We start from the raw sequence: 19,898 nt of genomic DNA, 5'->3' as shown, positions 1-19,898 counted from the left end.
GAATAAAATTAAAACGAAACAATCCAAAAGATTTAATTCAAGGAGTTGAACATAAAATATCAAGTACAAATTTTAGAAACTGCAACCATTTTTATACACAGTCCCCCCCATTTTCAGGGGCTAAAATGTAATTGGACAAATATAATCATAAATATAATGTTCATTTTTAATATTTTGTTGAGAATCCCTAACTGGCAATGACTGCCTGAAGTCTGGAAACCATGAACTGGGTTTCCTCCTTTCTGATGCTTTGTCATGCTCTAACTGCAGCTGTCTTCAGTTGTTCTTTCTTTGTGGCTCTTTTCTGCCTTTAGTTTTGCCTTCAGCAAGTGAAATGCATGCTCATTTGGGTTGAAATCAGGTGATTGACCTGGCTATTGCAGAATATTCCACATATTTTCCTTCAAAAGCGCCTGGGTTGCTTTTGTAGTGTTTTGGATCATTGTCCATCTGTACGGTGAAGCGCCGTCCAATCAACTTTGCTGCATTTGGCTGAACATGGGCTGATAGTATATCTCTAAACCCTGCAGAATTCATCCGGCTGCTTCTGTTTTCTGTCACATCATCAATAAACACCAATGACCCAGTGCCACTTGAAGCCATGCATGCCCATGTCATCACACTGCAAACTCCTCCATGTTTTACAGATGACATTGTGTGCTTTGGATCATGAGCTGTTCCAAGCCTTCTGCATACTTGCATACATAATTTTCTTCCCGTCATTCTGGTTCAGATTAATCTTAGTTTCATCCATCCAAAGAATGCGTTTTCAGAACTGGTCGGGCTCTTTTTAGATGTTTTTTAGCAAAGTCTAATTTAGCTTTTCTATTCTTCAGGCTTATGAATGGTTTGCACCGTCTGCATTTGCTCTTGTGAAGTCTTCTCTTGATTTTAGACTTTGATATGCCCACCTCCTGGAGAGAGTGTCCTTCACTTGTCTGGATGTTGTGAATGGGTTTTTCTTTACTATAGAGAGGATCCTGCCATCATCCACCACTGTTGTCATCTGTGAACGTCCAGGCCTTTTTTTGCTGCTGAGCTCACCAGTGCATTCTGTACCAAACTGTTGATTTGGCCACTCCTAATGTTGCTGCTATCTCTCTGATGGATTTGTTTCATTTTTGAAGCCTCACAAGGGCCTGTTTCACTTGCATGGACTGCTGCTTTGAATGCATGATGTAGGTTCACAGCAACAGGATTCCAAATGCAAATACCACACTTATGCCTGGTACACACAAGATTATCGGACGAATGATCATCCGTTTTTTTTTTTTGCATGATAATCTCAGATCGAATCTGACAAGTTTACTAAAGTCACGAAAATTCACATACGACAGAATAAAAATTCGGAAGTGATGTCATGTGTTGTAATGCGTATGAATTGCATTTTCGAACAACAGCTGTACTGATTAAACGAAAATTGTATGATCTGGCATTGTAGGAAAACATTTTTAGTGCATTTCCGATCAAACAACAATGGATTAACTCTCCTGACTTGCTCTCAAAAGCTCTGTACTAATGATCAGATTACTGTACGATCGCTCCAAAATCTGCATTTTTCGTACGGTTTTCTGATCGTGTATACCATAATAATACTGTTTAAGAATCAACTCCAGACCTTTTAAAGAAGGGATAAAGAAGGAGTAGCCCACACCTGGCCATGAAACATCTTCTGATTTAATTGTCCAATTACTTATGGTCCCTTGAAAAAGGGGGGGGGGGTGGGTGGCTATTAAGAGGTGTAATTCCTAAACCCTTCCTCCGATTTGGATGTACATACCCCCAAATTAAACCTGAGTGTGTGCACTTTCAGCCCATATCCATTATGCAACTATAGCTTGAATATGTTTCGGTAAATACCTGGAAATAAATAAAATTGTGCATGCGTCCAAAAATATGGACCCAACTGTATGACATTCAATGCACATTACACTTTATACATAGAACACTACACCTCCAACATGACCACCAAAGGACATGACCATAATACAATTCTGAAAACGGGAAATACTTGCACCCTTGGAAGGATAGCACCGTATGATCCGCTGCTGTCCGATGTTGTCCCCATGAGAGGGCAAAATTGATAGAATGTGCAATAGTGCCTGCTCTACCTTGACTATGTGCGAAGTTTTGATGTACTGATCCATATAGGTGACTATGCCTTATTACTATCCTACAAAACTATTGGTAGGTATAACTTCTAATTTTTATGACAAGGATATAAATTTTGCAGTATCAAAAGTGAATAACCTGTGACAAAGATATTATTGTGCAATTTCAAAAGTGGATAAACATCTGTCAATACAATTTTCCAGTGACTATAATTAAAGTGCATATGGTGATAATCAGTGCAAACAGTCTTTTCTGGGTGATAAAAGTGCTGTTATGCTCCGTGTCCCATAGATGTCAGTACATCCACCTCCTAGGAGTAGTGAATGATCCGCACTCACTGAATGGGTTGGACTCCTTCACCATACGTCACTCTCAGCCGACGTCATCGCTACCCACGAGTCCCAGAAGCGCGGATGTTTTGTGTTTAAGCCAGGCCGGCGATCTTTAATGCTTAATTTTAACTACGGAAATGTGAGTGTAATCTACCCTTTTCACAAAGAAATTTGCATTGGGATTTTACACTATGTGGAGCATTTTTTTATTTTTGAGCTTGACATTATGGACACTCTGGCAGGAGGATTCTGTAAAGGTCCATTGAGGTCCATTGTGAGTCTACAGGGACATCACTTAAAGGCCCTGGCAGAGTAATCAGCCAAAACGTGTTACTCCCCTTTTTTAAAGAGGCCCAGTACTGCTGGTAAGCAGGCATTTTTTCCACATTTTAGGTGGCGGTGATTTAAGGTGTTCAGTCACACAGGGGACTATTTAAGATTGAGTGTCACCTTGATTGAGATCCATGGATGAAGTGTTGCCTACAAGCTCAACTGAAATCTGTTTTACCACGTTTGGGACACTTTGTTTTTGTTTAGGCTATAAAAACTCACAAAATGATAATATATCATTTGTGTTTTAGCCCGACTCTGTTCCATACCAATGTTTGTTTATATCCCGATATCACACAATAGAGTTGCTGCTTATTTATCTATTTGCTGAATATATTTGGATCAATTTTAAGCGTGTTTTTTTTTCCCCCCATTTAAGACAATATAGTCTATACATAGAATACTACACCTCCAACATGACCAACCACTGGACATGATCATATTACAATTATTGAATTGGAATGGATAGAAGTCAATAGGAAGCAGTCTGATTCTTGTATGGTAGAGGAGATTACTGAAGTGATAGGTGATGATTTGGTGAAGAATTACCAGGACCGGAAGTAACATGGTCGAAGATGATGTTGTGAATCGTTGGAAGGTACACACACAGGGTTACTTTTTTCAAACCCAGCAAGATGAGGAAGAAATGGTTTTCCGGGGCTGGTTTGAGTCACCAGTTTTGGTTGTTGTGTTTCAATGATTAAGAGCTTAGACTGGAAACCTAATACATATTATTGTCCTCTCTCCTTACACTCACAATACCATGTTGATTTTCAAGATGTTTGACAAGCTCTGGATGTTTGTACCGATTTGCCTTCAATCATTTGTTTTTCAAACTGCTCTTCTACCCGGGTTATCTGCTATCCCTTCCCATGACCCATCACACACCAACCTGAGAAAGATTGCATTGGTTAACCGATGTGTGAGATACAGACTTGCAGAGACACATAGCTATCAGGATCAGTACAAATCAGAGCTGCTCTTCTTCTCTCCCTCTCTCTATAGCTGGCAGACAGATTCCCAGTCTATAAACAGCCATTTAGATGTATATCAGATACACTGCTCTCTATTTCAGTAACCTCCTCCCATCATCAGATACGCAGCAAATCCCAACTTACTCAGTAGCCTATTCTTTGATGTGTCCTAAAGATTATCAGTTTTTATAATTAACAAATTATGTATATTATTACTGCAGAGATGGACTATTTTATAATCTTTTACAATTTTACTGAGACATTTTACAATAAATGTAGTAAAGTAAAAAATCAGCTAAATACATTCCAAGTGCATTAAAACAAAAAGGTGTTTGAAATCTTACAGTTGATTTTCTTTAGAAAGCAGCCACAGCCTGAAAAAACAAAACAAAAAAAAAACCTGTCCCCTGCCAGCATGTTCTATGTAAAAGCAGTGGTCTCTCTGCAGAGGGAGACAGCAGAAAGCATTAGCTTTCCTGACTGCACGGCTATAACTCTGACTTAGCAGTGTGCATGTCGGACTTTTGCAGAAAAACCACTGCTTCTTCACAAAGATCAAAGTTACAATGGACTTAGCGATTTGAACTTGGCAATGTGTAAAATTGTGAAAAAGATGATTGAATATAAAACAAGGAAAAAAGTGTCACAAGTACAACTGTGTTAAATGCAGATAAACTGTGAAATTCCATCCTAGATTAAGCCGGTATGGATTTCAAAAGCGCAGATAATATCCTGTTTGCAACGTATATGTTAGCCATATTCATCTTTAACAGGAATTCCAGGTACGGATAGTTCCTGCATAGTTACTTGCTGCTAGCATTAGTAAATAGATAAAAAAAGTACATCATAGTCACTTGTTTTAAACTTTTTCTTTACATTCCTTCATTTACTTCCTTTACACCCCCCCCCCCCCATGCAGGGACCACAGGCCAAAGCTTTTTGAAGAGGAGGACAGTGCTGAATCCTGCTGGAACAGGAAAAAGGGGCAAGTAATAGAACCCCTGCCTCTGCCCCTAGAAATCACCCCAATGTAAGGGTATTTTTGTGTTCCAGCCTTGAGTCCAGCTTCAATGTTTTCTGCACCATTTGGACTCACCACCTCAATCCTACAGCATGAGAAACTGTACAGATTAAAAAAAAAACCCATACAAGCACCATACAGATTTACTACTGGTATGTGAGAAATAGCAACGATAAGGTTCCAAACATGAAAGGGCCAATGTTCTGCCTAAGCTGTCCACCCGCCATCATGCAGAGGCAAAAAAGAATTACATGTTCAAAAGGTGGATTAATTGGAGTAATAACATGAAAACCTTCATTTGCAAGGCTTTACGGCTTTTATTTTTTATGAAGTTAATGAGGGGATTGGAAAATAATACAGGTGAAGCAGAAGCCCCCTTTAATTCAGAAGCTGTACCAGAACGGTGTCACTCGGTGCTGTTGATATAATAATGCATCTCTAGAGGAACGGAGTGCCTGTTCAAAGCTGTCACCGGCCTCATCTCACGCATGAAGAACTAATGTCATGGATGAGGCGAGCAGAAAATGCCGACAAGCAGCCATTAATCTTACTCAGGGGGAGCCAGCCACTCACTGGCAGGTAGGAACACAATACAACATCTGTTCTGCTGGCAGGCCTGTCACATGTGTCCCCGTACATGCCCTCCACGTGAGCCCTGCCAGTTACACGCAACGCGTCAGGCCGGCTCTCGTCTGACAGGCTCATCAATTAACACTTACACAGGCCAGACTTTCCGTGTGCGGACATGAAGAACACAACACATATCTCCGCCGTATGCCTTGCCATGCCCATACTGGAAAAATCCTCCTTCCACGTGCATTAGGAAATCCTAGTTCCAGCAGATACTGCCCACTCAGAAAGGAACCAACCTCTTATTCCAATAAGTACTCATCTAAGGGCTCGCTCCCACTAAAGCGCATGTGGTTACGCAGCCTGTAACTGCATATGCACATTATCATTTGTTCTTGAAGGGTTAGTTCACCATGTCACAAGAAATTAAAATGTTAGCCAACTCACAACACCTTCCTCACCCTCTGGTCCTCGATGCAGGTACCCTTTGTGATCCCCATTTTCAGACGACCTCTCCAACTGGTTTAAAAGTCTGGAACTTTAAAAACACCACTACACAGTGCCAGGGAGGGTGTTCAGAAGCATGACGCAAGCAATGGTGAGCGCCCATTGGTCAGGGCTGGTTATGTAAAATGCACTGACCAATGTGAAATATCCAACATCGTGGAAGAAAGGAGCCTCAAAGGGATTCTCAATGGCCAGTGTGGTCACGTAGTCAGAAACAATGAGCGATCACCGTTGCTTGCCTTTTACTTGGAGACATCCTCCAGAGCTGTTTAGTGAAGTTTAACTCCCCCATTCACACTTTAAGATTTGGAATCGCCTTGATTCTGCCTGCGGTTCCTGCAAAACATGTGACACGTTTTTTGGGTGCCATTTAGAATAAATGGCACCCAAACACGTGTCGCATGTTTTGCAGCGATTGCCAGACTTTGTGTAATTTTGCTGCGCAACTAAATCGCTCAGAAATTGGGGCAAAACGAGCCTTAAAAAATTGTGAGACACTTGTAGCCCAAAAAGGAAGAGGGGCTGCCTTTGAGTAACAAACACGTATAGGGCAGCCCATTCAGATTAACATGTGCAACAAACGAAATAGTGTGAGAATTGCAGTTTGAAAATTGCGAGCGGGAATGCTCGTTCCTGCTACGCGCAATGTGGATGGGGCCTTAAAGTGCTAAAGCATTTTACTGGCTGGAGAGGGTGGGGGAACACAATGTACATGTAGCAGAGACCAGATGGGTGGGGAGAGTGCTATGAGTTTGTTCACCTTTTAATGTTTTTGTGAAAAGATGAACTAACCCTTTAAAAAGGACATGCACCTCAAAATGATCACCGTTTTGAGTGGCAGTCACCTACCGAAATATTTGCGTAGGAGCTGGAAGCAGCCAGGACTTTTTTTCTGCAAAGGCTGTGTGAAGTTGGGCATGGACACACAGTGAAGAACTCAAGTAGGGCTGAAGGTATTTATTTTGGTAGTTGGTTGCAACTTAGGGGGGGTGGAGGGAAACATAAAAGACATCTTCATTGACCCACTGGATGGCAGATGTGGGGGTGCTGGAGGATGAGGATTGGGATGATGTACTGGAATCCTGCAAACAGGTTTACCCAAAACTGACCGCCTTACCCACCTATATATTTTGCAAATAACCCAACTCCCATTGGTCTATCTGGATACTGGTTACATCTTAGCCCCTTGTGCCCCAGATGTGGGGAGACCAGCGGCAATTTTTACCATCTGATATGGTCATGCCCTATCATCCAAGGCTACTAGTCACAGGTGGTCCAGTTTTTACATGATCAAGTGGGCTCCCTGTTAACTCTTTGCACTAAGCAATGTCTTCTGGGCCTCCTCTCCAATCGCGACAAACATCTCCATATTTTCTTGCCAGAAATACTTTTCATGGCTAGAATGTTGATTGCTCAGGTTTGGCTCAGGGCATCACCACCAACAGTCCAAGATTGGGTGGCTACAATTAAGCTCACGCTGCCATAAAAAAGTTAGGTACATTCACAGAGGGTGCCCAGCTAAATATAAGATATGGGATAGATGGTTAGATCAAGCCTCTACTTGCATAGATGAGGAGTCTGCATTACCTGCTGCCTATATTTAATCTAAGGTATTACGAGACATGGGCTATGTATCAATGGGTACTATCACTGACTGTTTGAGTGCCAATGTGCTACTGTAATATATGGATCTAGGGATTAAGTGCTAAGTCTTCTTTTATTTGACTGTATTGCTGGAGTACGTTACTGCTATTTGCAATTCCCCGTTTCTGTATGGGAAACATCCTTTCTTTTGTAGTTATCTGTAATGGTGCTTATTGTACCGTTTTTTTTTTTTTTGTTTTAATGTTTCATTCTAAACTCTTTGTTAAATCTAAAAAAAAAAAAAAAAAAAAAAAAAAAACACACCACCATACACCACATTTTTACTAAGATCCCATTCACACCATATCCACTGGGCTGTACTTACCGTGTTTCCCCGAAAGTAAGACCTACCCCGAAAATAAGACCTAGTTTAAAATGCTTGTAAAATCCTATCATCAACTCTATTACAGTAGTATATAATGTACAATGTGTGTGTTTCTGTAATATAATTGCGGGGAAGAGAGTTCCGGCAGGTCACAGAAGAGCAGAGCGGCGCTATAACGAAGGTATTTGGCACAATTATGTTACAGAAACACACACATTGTACATTATATACTACGGTAATAGAGTGGATTATAGGATTTTACAAGCATTTTTCACACTGGGGACTCCTGTCAGGCAGGGAGAGAGTGGGGGAGAGAAGACAGCACATTACATGGTAAGACCTACCCCAAAAATAAGCCCTTGTCTTTTGTTGCCAAAATTATTATAAGACCTGGGCTTATTTTTGGGAAAACACAGTAGCAGCCCCGTCCATTCAGTTCACATCACTGCTTTGCAATGGTGTGTAGTAAAAGTTGGATATGCTTTATTTTTATTTTCTCTAGCTCCCTTGTTACCACCTCCCATGCTCGCCTTCAGGACTTCTCCAGAGCCTCTCCCATCCTCTGGAACTCCCTGCCCCATTATGTCCGATCAGCCCCTACCCTGTCCACCTTTAGGAGATCCCTGAAAACTCATTTATTCAGGGAAGCCTATCCCACACCCACCTAACGGTCTCCGAGCCACCCCCATCAAATCATTCTCTGCAGCTATTACCTTTTGTACCACCACCCCCTCCCTTTAGAATGTAAGCTCTACGAGCAGGGCCCTCCTGTACCTTTTGTATTGAACTGTACTGTAATTGTGTTGTCTCCCTATACATTGTAAAGGGCTGCATAAACTGTTGGCGCTATATAAATCGTGAATAATAATAATAATATTGCTATGCTACGGGGGGCGCATGGGCGGCGCGAACCGAGGAGGAAGCAAGGGCTGATAGCTCCGTGAGCCGCGGAGACCAATGGCACTTCCCCGGGGCCATCCACACTGAGTTTCGATCCGATTCTTCCTAACACCCCCGGTGGAACATTCAGCGCATGCCGGGACCCAAAAATCGCCGTAGCAAACCGGCTCAAAGATCTCTAACTACATACTTGTTAAGAGTGAGAGAGAGGAACATGCAGGCCCAAGATGGCGCCCGGAGGACACAGGCACACCTTCCCGCTGCAGCTGCCTCGCCGACACACTCCCTGGGAGACTGAGTACTCATTACAATTAACTAAGGCAGATTTGGATGAAAGCCTAACCCTTATGTATGACAAGATCGCCCAGAAATTTCAATCAGAGCTGCATAAATCTACCAACACATTGTCTCTGGAGATTGCAGCTCTGGGAAGTAGAACTGACTTACTGGAGACTAAACATGATGAACTGTCCCTTGTGTACTCAGATCTTAGAAAAGAGCATGAATCTTTGTCAGAAACGGTCCTACAACTCCAAGCCCACATTGAGGACCTAGACAACAGGAATCGACAAAATAATCTTAGGGTGCGTGGAGTACCTGAATCGGTAACAGATTTACTACCCGCTATTCAGAAGCTTTTTCAATCGCTACTGCCTGACTCCCCTCTTACGGCCTTTTCCTGTGATAGGATTCATAGGGCCCTACGCCCTCCCCCACCTCCAGAGAAGCCACCTAGAGACATAGTGCTTTGCCTCAAGGACTTCTTGATTAAAGAAGATATCCTCAGGGCCTCAAGAAACACCCCTAACATTCGCCTAGATGGTACTCCTGTTCCAATTTACCCGTATATCTCTCCCACTACCCTTGACAAGCGCAGAAAGATGAAAGAGGTTACATCAGTGCTTCAGTCTGCAAGCATTGGCTACCGCTGGGGCTTCCCCTTCAAACTTCAGGTGCCTCACAATGGCACGACATACACCGTGACCACATTGGCGGAAGGCAAGGAGTTACTGGTGAAACTGGGCCTCCTAGATGCGGCTTCTCTGCCCAGGCTACCATCCACTCCACGTCACTCGGCTATTTGGGCTACCCCTCCACCCAGGAGAGATCATCGAGATCAGCGCCGTGACTAACAGAAACAGCAACTCTCATTTTTGTCTCTTCTCTCTACTCCTTTTGTTTTTTCTCCCTTAAGGTTGAGAACTATGATCCTCTCCTGCCATGCTTTGATGCACCTGGACTCTCCCGGCTCCATGCGGAATCCTGGTTGCGCCCGCTTGAGAGACCCCACACTCTTCAAGATTGGGGGCTTGCTGGCTCTTCATCTGTTAAGTGATGTTGGAGCAGGCGGACCCCTCACAGGTAAACTCTCCTGACACATCTACAGTTTTGAAGTTTACACGGACATAAAAACTTAGAGTGTTGGACCTTTTGGTCCGGATGGACACCTCTTTTTGGGTCTATGGGACGTCTTTCCCCATGACCCCCCTAGACTATGGTTGGCCATTTTTTGGCCGATTCTCAGGTTCCTAGTTTCCTTGTTCATTTTTGTTCCTGGTTTTATTTTTTGGCTTTTTTGGCTTTTTTTTTTTGTGCTACCCAATTCAGAAGGTTCTGTCACTGTGATACATGTATTGCTGTCTCAGACTGAACATGCACGTATGGTACTGGGGTTGTACCCCTTAGCTGTGTCTCACCCGGGGATATATTGTAATGTTATTATGGTGCTCCCTCTCGGCCTGGACCCCTCTCTGATCCTTGATATCTCCCCTTTGATACAATATGGGTATTAAGGTAATTTCTCACAATGTAAAAGGGTTTAATACCCCTCAAAAACGGAGAAAAGCATTTAAAGCTTATAAATCCCTTGCAGCCGATATTATACTGCTTCAGGAGACACATTTCTCTAGGGATAACCACCCATCCTACTTTGATAAAACTTTTAAACAATGCTATTTCACTACCCATGGGTCCAGGTCTAGAGGGGCCGCTATCTTCATTAAGAATTCGGTGTTATTTCAGGTAAAACAGATATATAAACATCCAGGCAGTCGATTTGTGATAGTTCAGGGTTCCATCCAGAACAAACAATTGACCTTGGCCTCAGTATATGCACCAAATGCCTCACAGGCTACTTTTTTTAAAGATTTTTTCCAGACCCTGGATAGGTTTCACTCCCCCCATCTGTTAATCGGAGGGGATTTTAACCTGGTAGCCCACTCAGGACTAGAAAGAAGCAGAACATGCCCAACCTCTAAGGCCTTTCCCAAATCCCTGCAGCATTCCTTGCAGTCCTCTCAACTAATAGATGTTTGGAGGGCTCACAACATAGGCTCTAAAGAATACACTTTTTATTCCCACCCCCACGATAGTTACTCTCGCCTAGATTATATTTTCTGCACCCCTTCTCTGACGGTGAACTCCACCTCAGCCAATATACATATTTGCCCCTGGTCAGACCATCACATAGTCTCCACCCATATTTCTTGTCTAGGCCTCCCACATACGGCCAGGTCTTGGCGCCTTAACGACGCACTGCTTAGAGATCCTGTGATCCGGGCCCAGCTGTTGGATCGCCTCAAGGAATATTTTAGGCTCAACAATGTTGAGGATATCTCTCCCATCACCCTTTGGGCAGCCCATAAGAGGCCACCTAATAGAAATCTCTACAACTCAAAAACGCCAAAAGCAACATGAGACCCATAAACTCACTTTAGAACTAGAACGACTGTACCATAGACACACCCAGACACCTACAACGAAGTTGCTCCTACAGATCACAGAAAAGAGAAGGGCCCTAGACGACATACTCTCAGGACACATAGAAAAATCTCTTAGATGGTCCAAAGCCCGTTTCCTCCTTCATAGCAACTCAGCCTCCACAATGTTTGCGCGTAAGCTCAAACAGTCCACCCAGCCTACTCACCTTTATAAATTGAAGGATAATAGCGGCAACATCACCTCAGATCCCAAACAGGTTTTAAATATCTTTTCCTCCTTCTACCAGAAACTATTTTCGGGCCCAGACCCTTCTCTTCCCCCTCCCACACAGACCTGGTTAGATACCCTCTCGCTTCCTCAGTTGTCAGAGGAGCATTTGGGAATCCTCAATGGCCCCTTGTACGAAGTGGCTTCTATCATCTCCTCCCTTAAACCCTCCAAAGCCCCAGGCCCGGACGGGTTCTCTGCAGTCTATTATAAAAAAATTTGCAGAATCCTTACTCCCTACACTGACTAACATGTATAATCATGTCCTCAAAGGGAAACAATTCCCAGAGGAAATGCTGCTAGCAAACATGTCCCTTATACCCAAACCGGGCAAAGACCATACTCTCCCTCAAAATTTCCACCCCATCTCTGTTATTAATAACGACCTAAAGATATTTGGAAGGATCTTAGCAGACAGACTGGCTAAAGTTATAAAGACCTTGATATCTCCTGCCCAAACCAGCTTTATCCCATCGAGGCAGATCACTGATAACATCGGTCTAGCCACCAACATTCTACAGGACGCTCATATGCACTCTAACCAAGTACTACTTTTGAGTTTGGACATAAACAAAGCATTTGACAGTGTTCTTTGGACATACCTTGACACAGTATTATCAAAATTTTAATTCAGGGGGGCATTTATACATGGCTTTAAAGCCCTCTACCATCACCCTAAGACCTGCATAAAGCTGCCGGGATGTAATTCAGACGATTTTTCTTTGCAGTGTGGCACTAGACAGGGGTGTCCCCTCTCCCCTCTATTGTTTGCACTCACCATGGAACCCCTGTCTAGGTCCATCTCCAATGACCCGAACATTAAGCCCTGTTTCACACTTGTGCGGTGCGAATTGAAGCTCAGGTTTCACTGGGGAGATAAAAATCTCCTGTTCAAAGAATTCATTGCGTTTTTGCTCAGTATCAGAGAGCAGGGAGGGGGGAGGGGGGGGGGAGAGGGGGAGATGTAGTGAAGAGAAGTAGAAATTCCTTGTTCAGAACGCAATGCATCTGCGAATCAGATGCATTCCCATAGGAGATAATAGGCTTGTAGTTCGCACCGCAATGCCCAAAAAACGCACACGTTTTTTGTGCAATGCGCAGTGCGAATGCAACGCACATATGTGAACCAGATGCATTCATATGAATGTATTTTAAAATGTCCTGTGAATTAGATGCGGTGTAAGCCGCATCTAATTCGCATAGGTGTGAACCCGGGCTTAAGGATACACAAAAGGTGGTCGGGAATTTAAACTTAGCCTTTATGCGGACGATGTACTTTTATTTATTTTGGACCCTTTAATCTCCCTCCCCAACCTCATGTCCACTCTAGACTCCTTCCAGAAGCTAACGGGCCTGGGAGTTAACCCTACCAAGTGTTCGGCAATGCCCATTCACCTTCCACAACTTTTATTGACTACACTTAAAAGAGAAAATCAAATTCACATGGAATCACATCTCCCTACAATATCTAGGTATTAAACTTGCCCCTTCTCTCAAACAGATATACTCTTTAAATTAACCCCCGGCTTTCGCTAATGTTAAACTCCTTTTAAATCAATGGTCCTCTTATCGCATATCATTTTTAGGTAGAATGCAAGCAATTAAAATGAACATCCTCCCAAAACTTTTGTTCCTCTTTAGGTCTCTACCTCTATATGTTTCTCGCTCAGCTCTGTTGTTGATACAAACGGATCTGCTCAAGTTTATATGGCAAAACAAAAAACCCCGAATGGGACGTTTGTTGATGTATAGAACTCAGGTGAGGGGGGGCTTGGGATGCCCGGATCTATGGAAGTATTTCTTAGCATCCCGCCTCATTCAATTGGCTCAGTGGCTACAATTTGAGCAGATATCGGTGGCTCCTTATTACCTCCTGGGTCTACTATGGTCCCGCTCTGTATCTCCAAAGGATATCACCCCACTTAACACTATAGTAGGCCAATCACTCTATTTATGGTCCCTTTACTCTAAGGAGTTTAAGCTGCAATCGTGTAGGCCCCTTCTATCCTCCTTTTTAGGAGAACCTTCCTTCCCTCCGGCCTTTTCTTCCACATTGTCATTCCTGGGCTGGATCGCAAGGGGTTTGGTGAACCTTGAATCTTTGGTGCAGGATGCCTCCTTTTGTTCTTACGCTCACCTGCAACAAACCCACGCTATGGGCCGATCTGAGTTTCACCAATACTTGCAAATAAGACATTTTTACTCAACAATTATCATGGGTGGAGTTGATCTTTCAAAGACCCCGTTTGAGTTGCTGTGTGGAGAGGCTTCAAGAGATAAGGGGACCATATCCATTCTTTATAGATATCTTAATGACCTCAACTCCCCTTTAAAATCTAAGGCAATGGAGGCTTGGGAGGTTGAGTTGGCCCAAGAGTTCCCTGCAGAGGACTGGCAGGACATGATAGCTAATATGCACAAATGTACGCGATCTATATCCATCAAAGAGACAGTTCTCAAACTTCACACTAGGTGGTATTACACTCCGGACCGTCTCCACAGAATATATCCCCTGGTACATGGCACATGTTTTAGAGGATGCCAGGACAGGGGAACGCTGTTGCACACATTCTGGAGTTGTAAAGCCCTAGACGCCATTTGGCATAAGACAACGTCTCTTATAACACTTCTCTCTGGTGTCTCGATTACACTGACCTCTCAAATGTGTCTGTTATTTGCAGAGCTCCCAGAGGTTCCCCTCCCCCTACAAAAATTATTTCACACTCTTTTTAGTGCGGTTTAATGGGCAATAGCTTTGAACTGGAAACGTTCCCATATATCTTGGTCACAGGTGATTTCGCGCATGGAGTCCATTCGGACTATGGAAAGAATACACCATACTCTCCTGGACTCCATGCACATTTTTGACCGAAAATAGAATGTTTGGACGGCCCACTTGCTTAGTGAAAGACTAGAGGATCCTTCAGCCTCAGTGGCTGAATCATAATAGATCAGATTATAGTCCCAATTGATATAATCTGTTTGAAGTGTACCTCTAAAGCTTTATAACTTCTAGGCTTCTGGTATTATGGCACATAGCTTCCTTGTGGATTGATGGCTATTTCATTATGCTTGGGTTGCACATTTGTCACTATTGTGAATTTTTTTTTTTTTTCTTTTTTTGTTTTTCTCTATGTACTTCTTTTTGTTCCGATTTATTGGGTGCATTATGTATTGTAATGAGAAACGATATTTGCATTGTATGAGATATAATGTTAAGCTGTCTATGGCTATATAGCCACTGTACTTCTTGTACCCACAATGCTTGTATACCCAGATGTTATACCATTTTGCAATAAAAACATTTGTAAACAAAAATATTGCTATGCAACAAAGCGTGTTGTGAAACACAGCACCGCATTGCACTGCGGTGCATAAAGACGAATAAGTAGTATTTTTTACATTATACTTGGGGGGGAGGGGGGGGAAGCAAATCTTGTGATGTGTGGTTACAGCATATCGCCACCCTTTCCTTCACAGCGCACACCAACTGCTACGTTACAACGCGAGAAAAGAAAAGGCTGCACACCACCAGAAACGATCCAACATAGTTTATTGTTCCAACAAAAAGTCAAATGACAGCCTCCAAGACGAACACACAGGACCAAGGAGAGGTGACGCGTTTCACACTGTCAATAGTGCTTCTTCAAACCTGGGTCCTGTGTCTTAGTCTTGGTACTATAAACTATGTTGGATCGTTTCTGGTGGTGTGGAGCCTTTTCTTCTTTTCCTATTGATATCGGTTAGCGAACCGTGGCTTGCACCCAGCATGTCCGGATCGCACTGATTTACTCACCTAAATCGGCGGTTTCTCCTTCTGGATTTCTCACGTTATAACGTGGCCACAGGTGTGAATGGATCCTAAAAGAATTTTGTTCTTTAATTGTACCACAGTGCCCAGATACGAATGTGGTGCTTCTGACGCAATGCTCCTTATTACACACTTACATAGTTAATCTGGTTGAAAAAAGACACAAGTCCATCCAGTTCAACCAACATAGAAAAAAAACAAACACAAATAGAAAACCTCCACAAATCCTCCTCATACAATCCTATACCCTCAGTTGATCCAGAGGAAGGCAAAAAAAACCCAATATAGCATGATCCAATTTGCTCCAGAGGGGGAAAAAAACGAAGTTACTTACTGGTAACGTTCTTTCCCGGAGTCTTTCAGGACAGCCACCTGAGAGCTTGGCTCCTCCCTTCTGTTTGGAAACACCTGCGCCAGCTTGTATAAATTTCCTCCTCCCCTGCTGGCTCCTCAGTTCTTTAAAGAGCACCTCCAGTCCGCTGGGGAGACACAAGAATATATGATAAACACAATTCATTATATCACATTTCCTGTAAGGAAATCTCTATGTCTTGATACACAATTGGGTGGGTACCCGGCTGTCCTGAAAGACTCCGGGAAAGAACGTTACCAGTAAGTAACTTCGTTTTTCCCCTAATCGTCTTTCAGGACAGCCACCTGAGAGGATAAACGAGCACTTACCCCTAGGGCGGGACCACGGCTTGTAAGACCTTGCGTCCAAAGGTCTGATCTTTAGCCGCCCAAAGATCCACTCTATAGTGTCTTACAAAGGTGGCAAAGCTGGACCAAGTTGCCGCTTTACAAATCTGTTCCGGCGTGGCTCCAGCTCTCTCTGCTTGCGACGCAGCCATTGCCCTGGTGGAGTGTGCCCTGATACCCTCTGGGACCTGCATACCTCCTAACCTATAGGCCTGTTCAATGGCTTCTTTTAGCCATCTGGCTATGGTACGTCTTGTGGCCTTTTGCCCTTTCCTTGCTCCAGAAATCAAAATAAATAAGGAGTCCGTCTTCCTAATATCTTTGGTTGCTTCTAAGTAATGCAAAACACATCTCCTTACATCTAAACTATGGAACTTTACTTCTTGTTCCTTAGAAGGATTTGGGCAAAATGATGGCAACACAATCTCCTGGCCTCTGTGGAATTTCGAGGCCACTTTAGGGAGAAATGCCGGATCCATTCTAAAAATTATGTGATCCGGAAAAATCTGAAAAAAGGGAGGCCTGATTGATAGGGCCTCCATCTCACAAACCCTTTTAGCCGTAGTAATTGCCACCAAAAAAACTGCTTTAAACGTCAGCATCTTCAGGTTGCAATCATCCAGTGGCTCAAAGGGGTGAGCTGTCATAGTTTGCAGCACTAATGACAGATCCCACTTTGGAAAAACTGTACCCTGTATCGGTCTTTGTCTGCTCAGTGATCTAAAGAGTCTGATTACCCACGGATCAGATGCTAATCTCTTCTCCAGGTAAACAGAAAGTGCTGACACTTGACTTTTAAGCGTGCTAAGACTTAGTCCCTTGTCTATCCCGTCCTGTAGGAACTCCAGGACTGCCACTGAGCCTCGTGTATTGAATTTTTTGTCTATACACCATCTGTTGAAACACCTCCATACTTTTTGGTAGATGTTCCTTGTCTCCATCTTCCTGCTTTTCAGCATTGTGTCTATTAGACGGCCTGAGAACCCTTTCGCTTCTAGCAACTGCTCCTCAGACACCATGCAGCCAAGTTCCATCTTTCCACTTGGGGGCAGTGTACTGGGCCCTGGGAGAGTAGATCTTCCTGGATCGGTAAAAACCAGGGGGGTTCTACCGCGAGTTCTCTGAGCATAGAGAACCACGGTCTCTTGGGCCAATAGGGCGCTATGAGAATTAGCGTTGTATTCTCCGTACGTAGTTTTCTTATTACCGCTGGTAGGAGAATAGGTGGGGGAAAGGCATAGCATTTTCTGAATGCCCATGCTTGTGCCAGCGCATCTACCCCGAGCGCTCCGTCCTCTCTTTCCAGGGAGAAGAATGCTCTGACTTTCCTGTTTTCCTTTGAGGCAAACAAGTCCACCTGAGGTGTTCCCCACTTGTGAGCTATCTGCTCGAATACCTCCTGGCTTAGCGCCCAATCGCCTTCTCTCACCTTTTTCCTGCTGAGGAAATCTGCCACTTTGTTTAAATCCCCTTTCAAGTGGATTGCTGACAAAGAGAGTAGGTTTCTTTCTCCCCACTTCAAGATTTCCTCTGCTAATGTCCACAGGGCTCCGCTCCTTGTTCCTCCCTGTTTGTTTATATAGGCGATCACTGACACATTGTCGGACCTGACCTGTAAATGTTGACCCTTGAACTCTGACTGGAAGGCTTGAAGTGCATACCATACTGCTCTTAATTCCTTCCAGTTGGATGATCTCCTCCTCTCTTCTTTTCCCCAAGTCCCTTGCGCTATCTGAGCGCTTAAATGCGCTCCCCACCCTACGCCACTTGCGTCTGTGGTTAGGATTCGGGAAATGGGTAGATTCCACAGCCGTCCCTTGTTTATGTTCTCTATTGTCCTCCACCACCATAAGGTTCCTTTCACCCTTGCTGATAAAAGAACCCTGGTGTCTAAGGACTCCTGCTTGTGATCCCACATTTTTAACAGGAACACCTGCAGTGGCCGAAAATGCAGGCCTGCCCATTGGACCGCTGGAATCGCAGATGTCAACAGTCCCAGTGTTGACATTATCTGCCTTATGGCACACGGTATATTGGCTTGTAATAAGCTTACTTCCTTCTGAATTTTCCCTATCTTTTCTTTGGGCAGAAACAGTCTTTGTTGCGCTGAATCTATGACATACCCCAAGTATACTATTTGCTGACTGGGTTGTAAATTGGATTTTTCCAAATTTACCAGCCAACCCAGACTTTCTAAGTACGTCTGTGTGTGGCTGAGGTTTTCTAGTAACTTCCGGGGCGACTCTGCAAATAGGAGAAGGTCGTCCAAATAAGCTATGACAGATATGCCTTTGACCCGTAATGGTGCCAGAGCTTCGGCCAGAATCTTGGTAAAAATTCTGGGCGATGAGGAGAGGCCGAAGGGTAGAGCCTGAAATTGAAGATGCCTGATTCCTCTTCCCGTCTCTATCGCAAACCTTAGAAATTTTTGACACTCCCGCTGTATCGGGATGTGCAGGTATGCGTCCTTTAGGTCTAGGGAGACCATATAACAGTTTGGGGGCAGAAGGGCCCTTACTGAATATATGGACTCCATTCTGAACCTTTTGTAGGTTATGGATAAATTTAGAGGGTTGAGGATGGGTCTGGTCTTTCCTGAAGTTTTCTGAACTCCGAATATGTGGGAGTAGAAACCCTGCCCTCTCTCTCCCCTTGGTACCTTGATTATCACCTTTTGTTGCTGGAGCTCCTCTAAGGATCTCATTAACCCTCTGGCCTTCTCCTTGTTTTTTGGAGGTTTGGTGATGTATAATCTGTTTGGGGGTGCTTTTGAGAACTCCAAACGATATCCCTCCTTTATTGTTCTCAAAATGAATTTGTTGGAAGATATCTCTTCCCATTGCGGAAGGAAGGCCCCCAGTCTTCCCCCTACTGCGACTATTGTGTCATTTCTTTTGGGTTTGCTCAGGAGGACGAAAAATCGCCCCCCCTTTGCCTTTCCCTCTCTGAACCCAAGGTTTCCTCTGGGTTTCCATTTTGGGAGCTGCAAATCGGGGTCTTGTATTTTGTTGTGGCTGTTTCCAATTTGCCTTACGTTTTAGTGGAAACGCCTTCTTTTTATCTGCCGTTCGATCCAGCACCTTCTCTAAGCCTGGTCCGAATAGCAGATCCCCTGTAAAAGGAATTCCACAGAGCTTGGCCTTGGACGCGCAGTCACCCTGCCATGTCTTAAGCCATAATGCTCTTCTAGTGGAATTGGCTAGGGCGGAGGACCTGGCTGCCATTCGCACCAATTCTGCGGATGCGTCTGCGATATAAGCAAGACCTCGCAGCAGTGTGGGAAATGAGTTTAGGATTTGCTCCTTTGCAGTACCTGCCTCAATGTGAGCCTGTAATTGGTTTAACCAGAACTCTACGTTCCTAGCTACCACCGTGACCGCCATTGCTGGCTTCAGGCTACCCACGGTTGAGTCCCATGACTTTTTTAACAGGGAGTCCATCCTTTTATCCATTGGCTCAGACAAAACCCCCATGTCCTCAAAGGCCAAGTCCGTGTGCCTCGACACTTGCGAGAAGGCCGCATCTAGTTTTGGAATCTTGTTCCATACTGATGCTGGGTCCTCCGAGAAGGGAAATCGCCTTTTTAAGGCCTTAGAAAAAAATGGCTTCCTTTCAGGTTCCTGCCATTCCTTCTTAATAGCCTCTATAAGGACCTCATGAACAGGAAAATTCTTCTTTTCCTGTT

At 43.9% G+C, this 19,898-nt stretch overlaps 2 protein-coding genes across 17 annotated transcripts in view; both read right to left on the bottom strand.

Annotated features, from left to right (window-relative positions):
• NRXN3 (neurexin 3) overlaps positions 1–19,898 on the bottom strand; it is a 460,573-nt gene that overhangs the window by 137,717 nt on the left and 302,958 nt on the right. The gene's annotated exons all lie outside the window — the stretch shown is intronic.
• Positions 15,833–18,774, bottom strand: LOC141117343 (uncharacterized). The gene is made up of 2 exons (XM_073610167.1): positions 16,172–18,774; positions 15,833–16,097 (listed from the first exon to the last, which is right to left on the bottom strand). The coding sequence occupies exon 1, from the start codon at positions 18,175–18,177 to the stop codon at positions 16,198–16,200; it is 1,980 nt and encodes a 659-aa protein (XP_073466268.1). The 5' UTR covers positions 18,178–18,774; the 3' UTR covers positions 15,833–16,097; positions 16,172–16,197.

This window comes from Aquarana catesbeiana, linkage group LG13, assembly GCF_042186555.1.
Source record: "Aquarana catesbeiana isolate 2022-GZ linkage group LG13, ASM4218655v1, whole genome shotgun sequence".
NCBI lineage: Eukaryota > Metazoa > Chordata > Amphibia > Anura > Ranidae > Aquarana > Aquarana catesbeiana.
Note: the sequence above shows the minus strand (reverse complement) of the source record. Positions and strands in the feature narration are given on the sequence as shown.

What these genes read in the sequence shown, in the direction of transcription:
- LOC141117343 (XM_073610167.1), bottom strand. Translation starts at nt 18,177, where the DNA reads ATGGGCAGGCCTGCATTTTCGGCCACTGCAGGTGTTCCTGTTAAAAAT.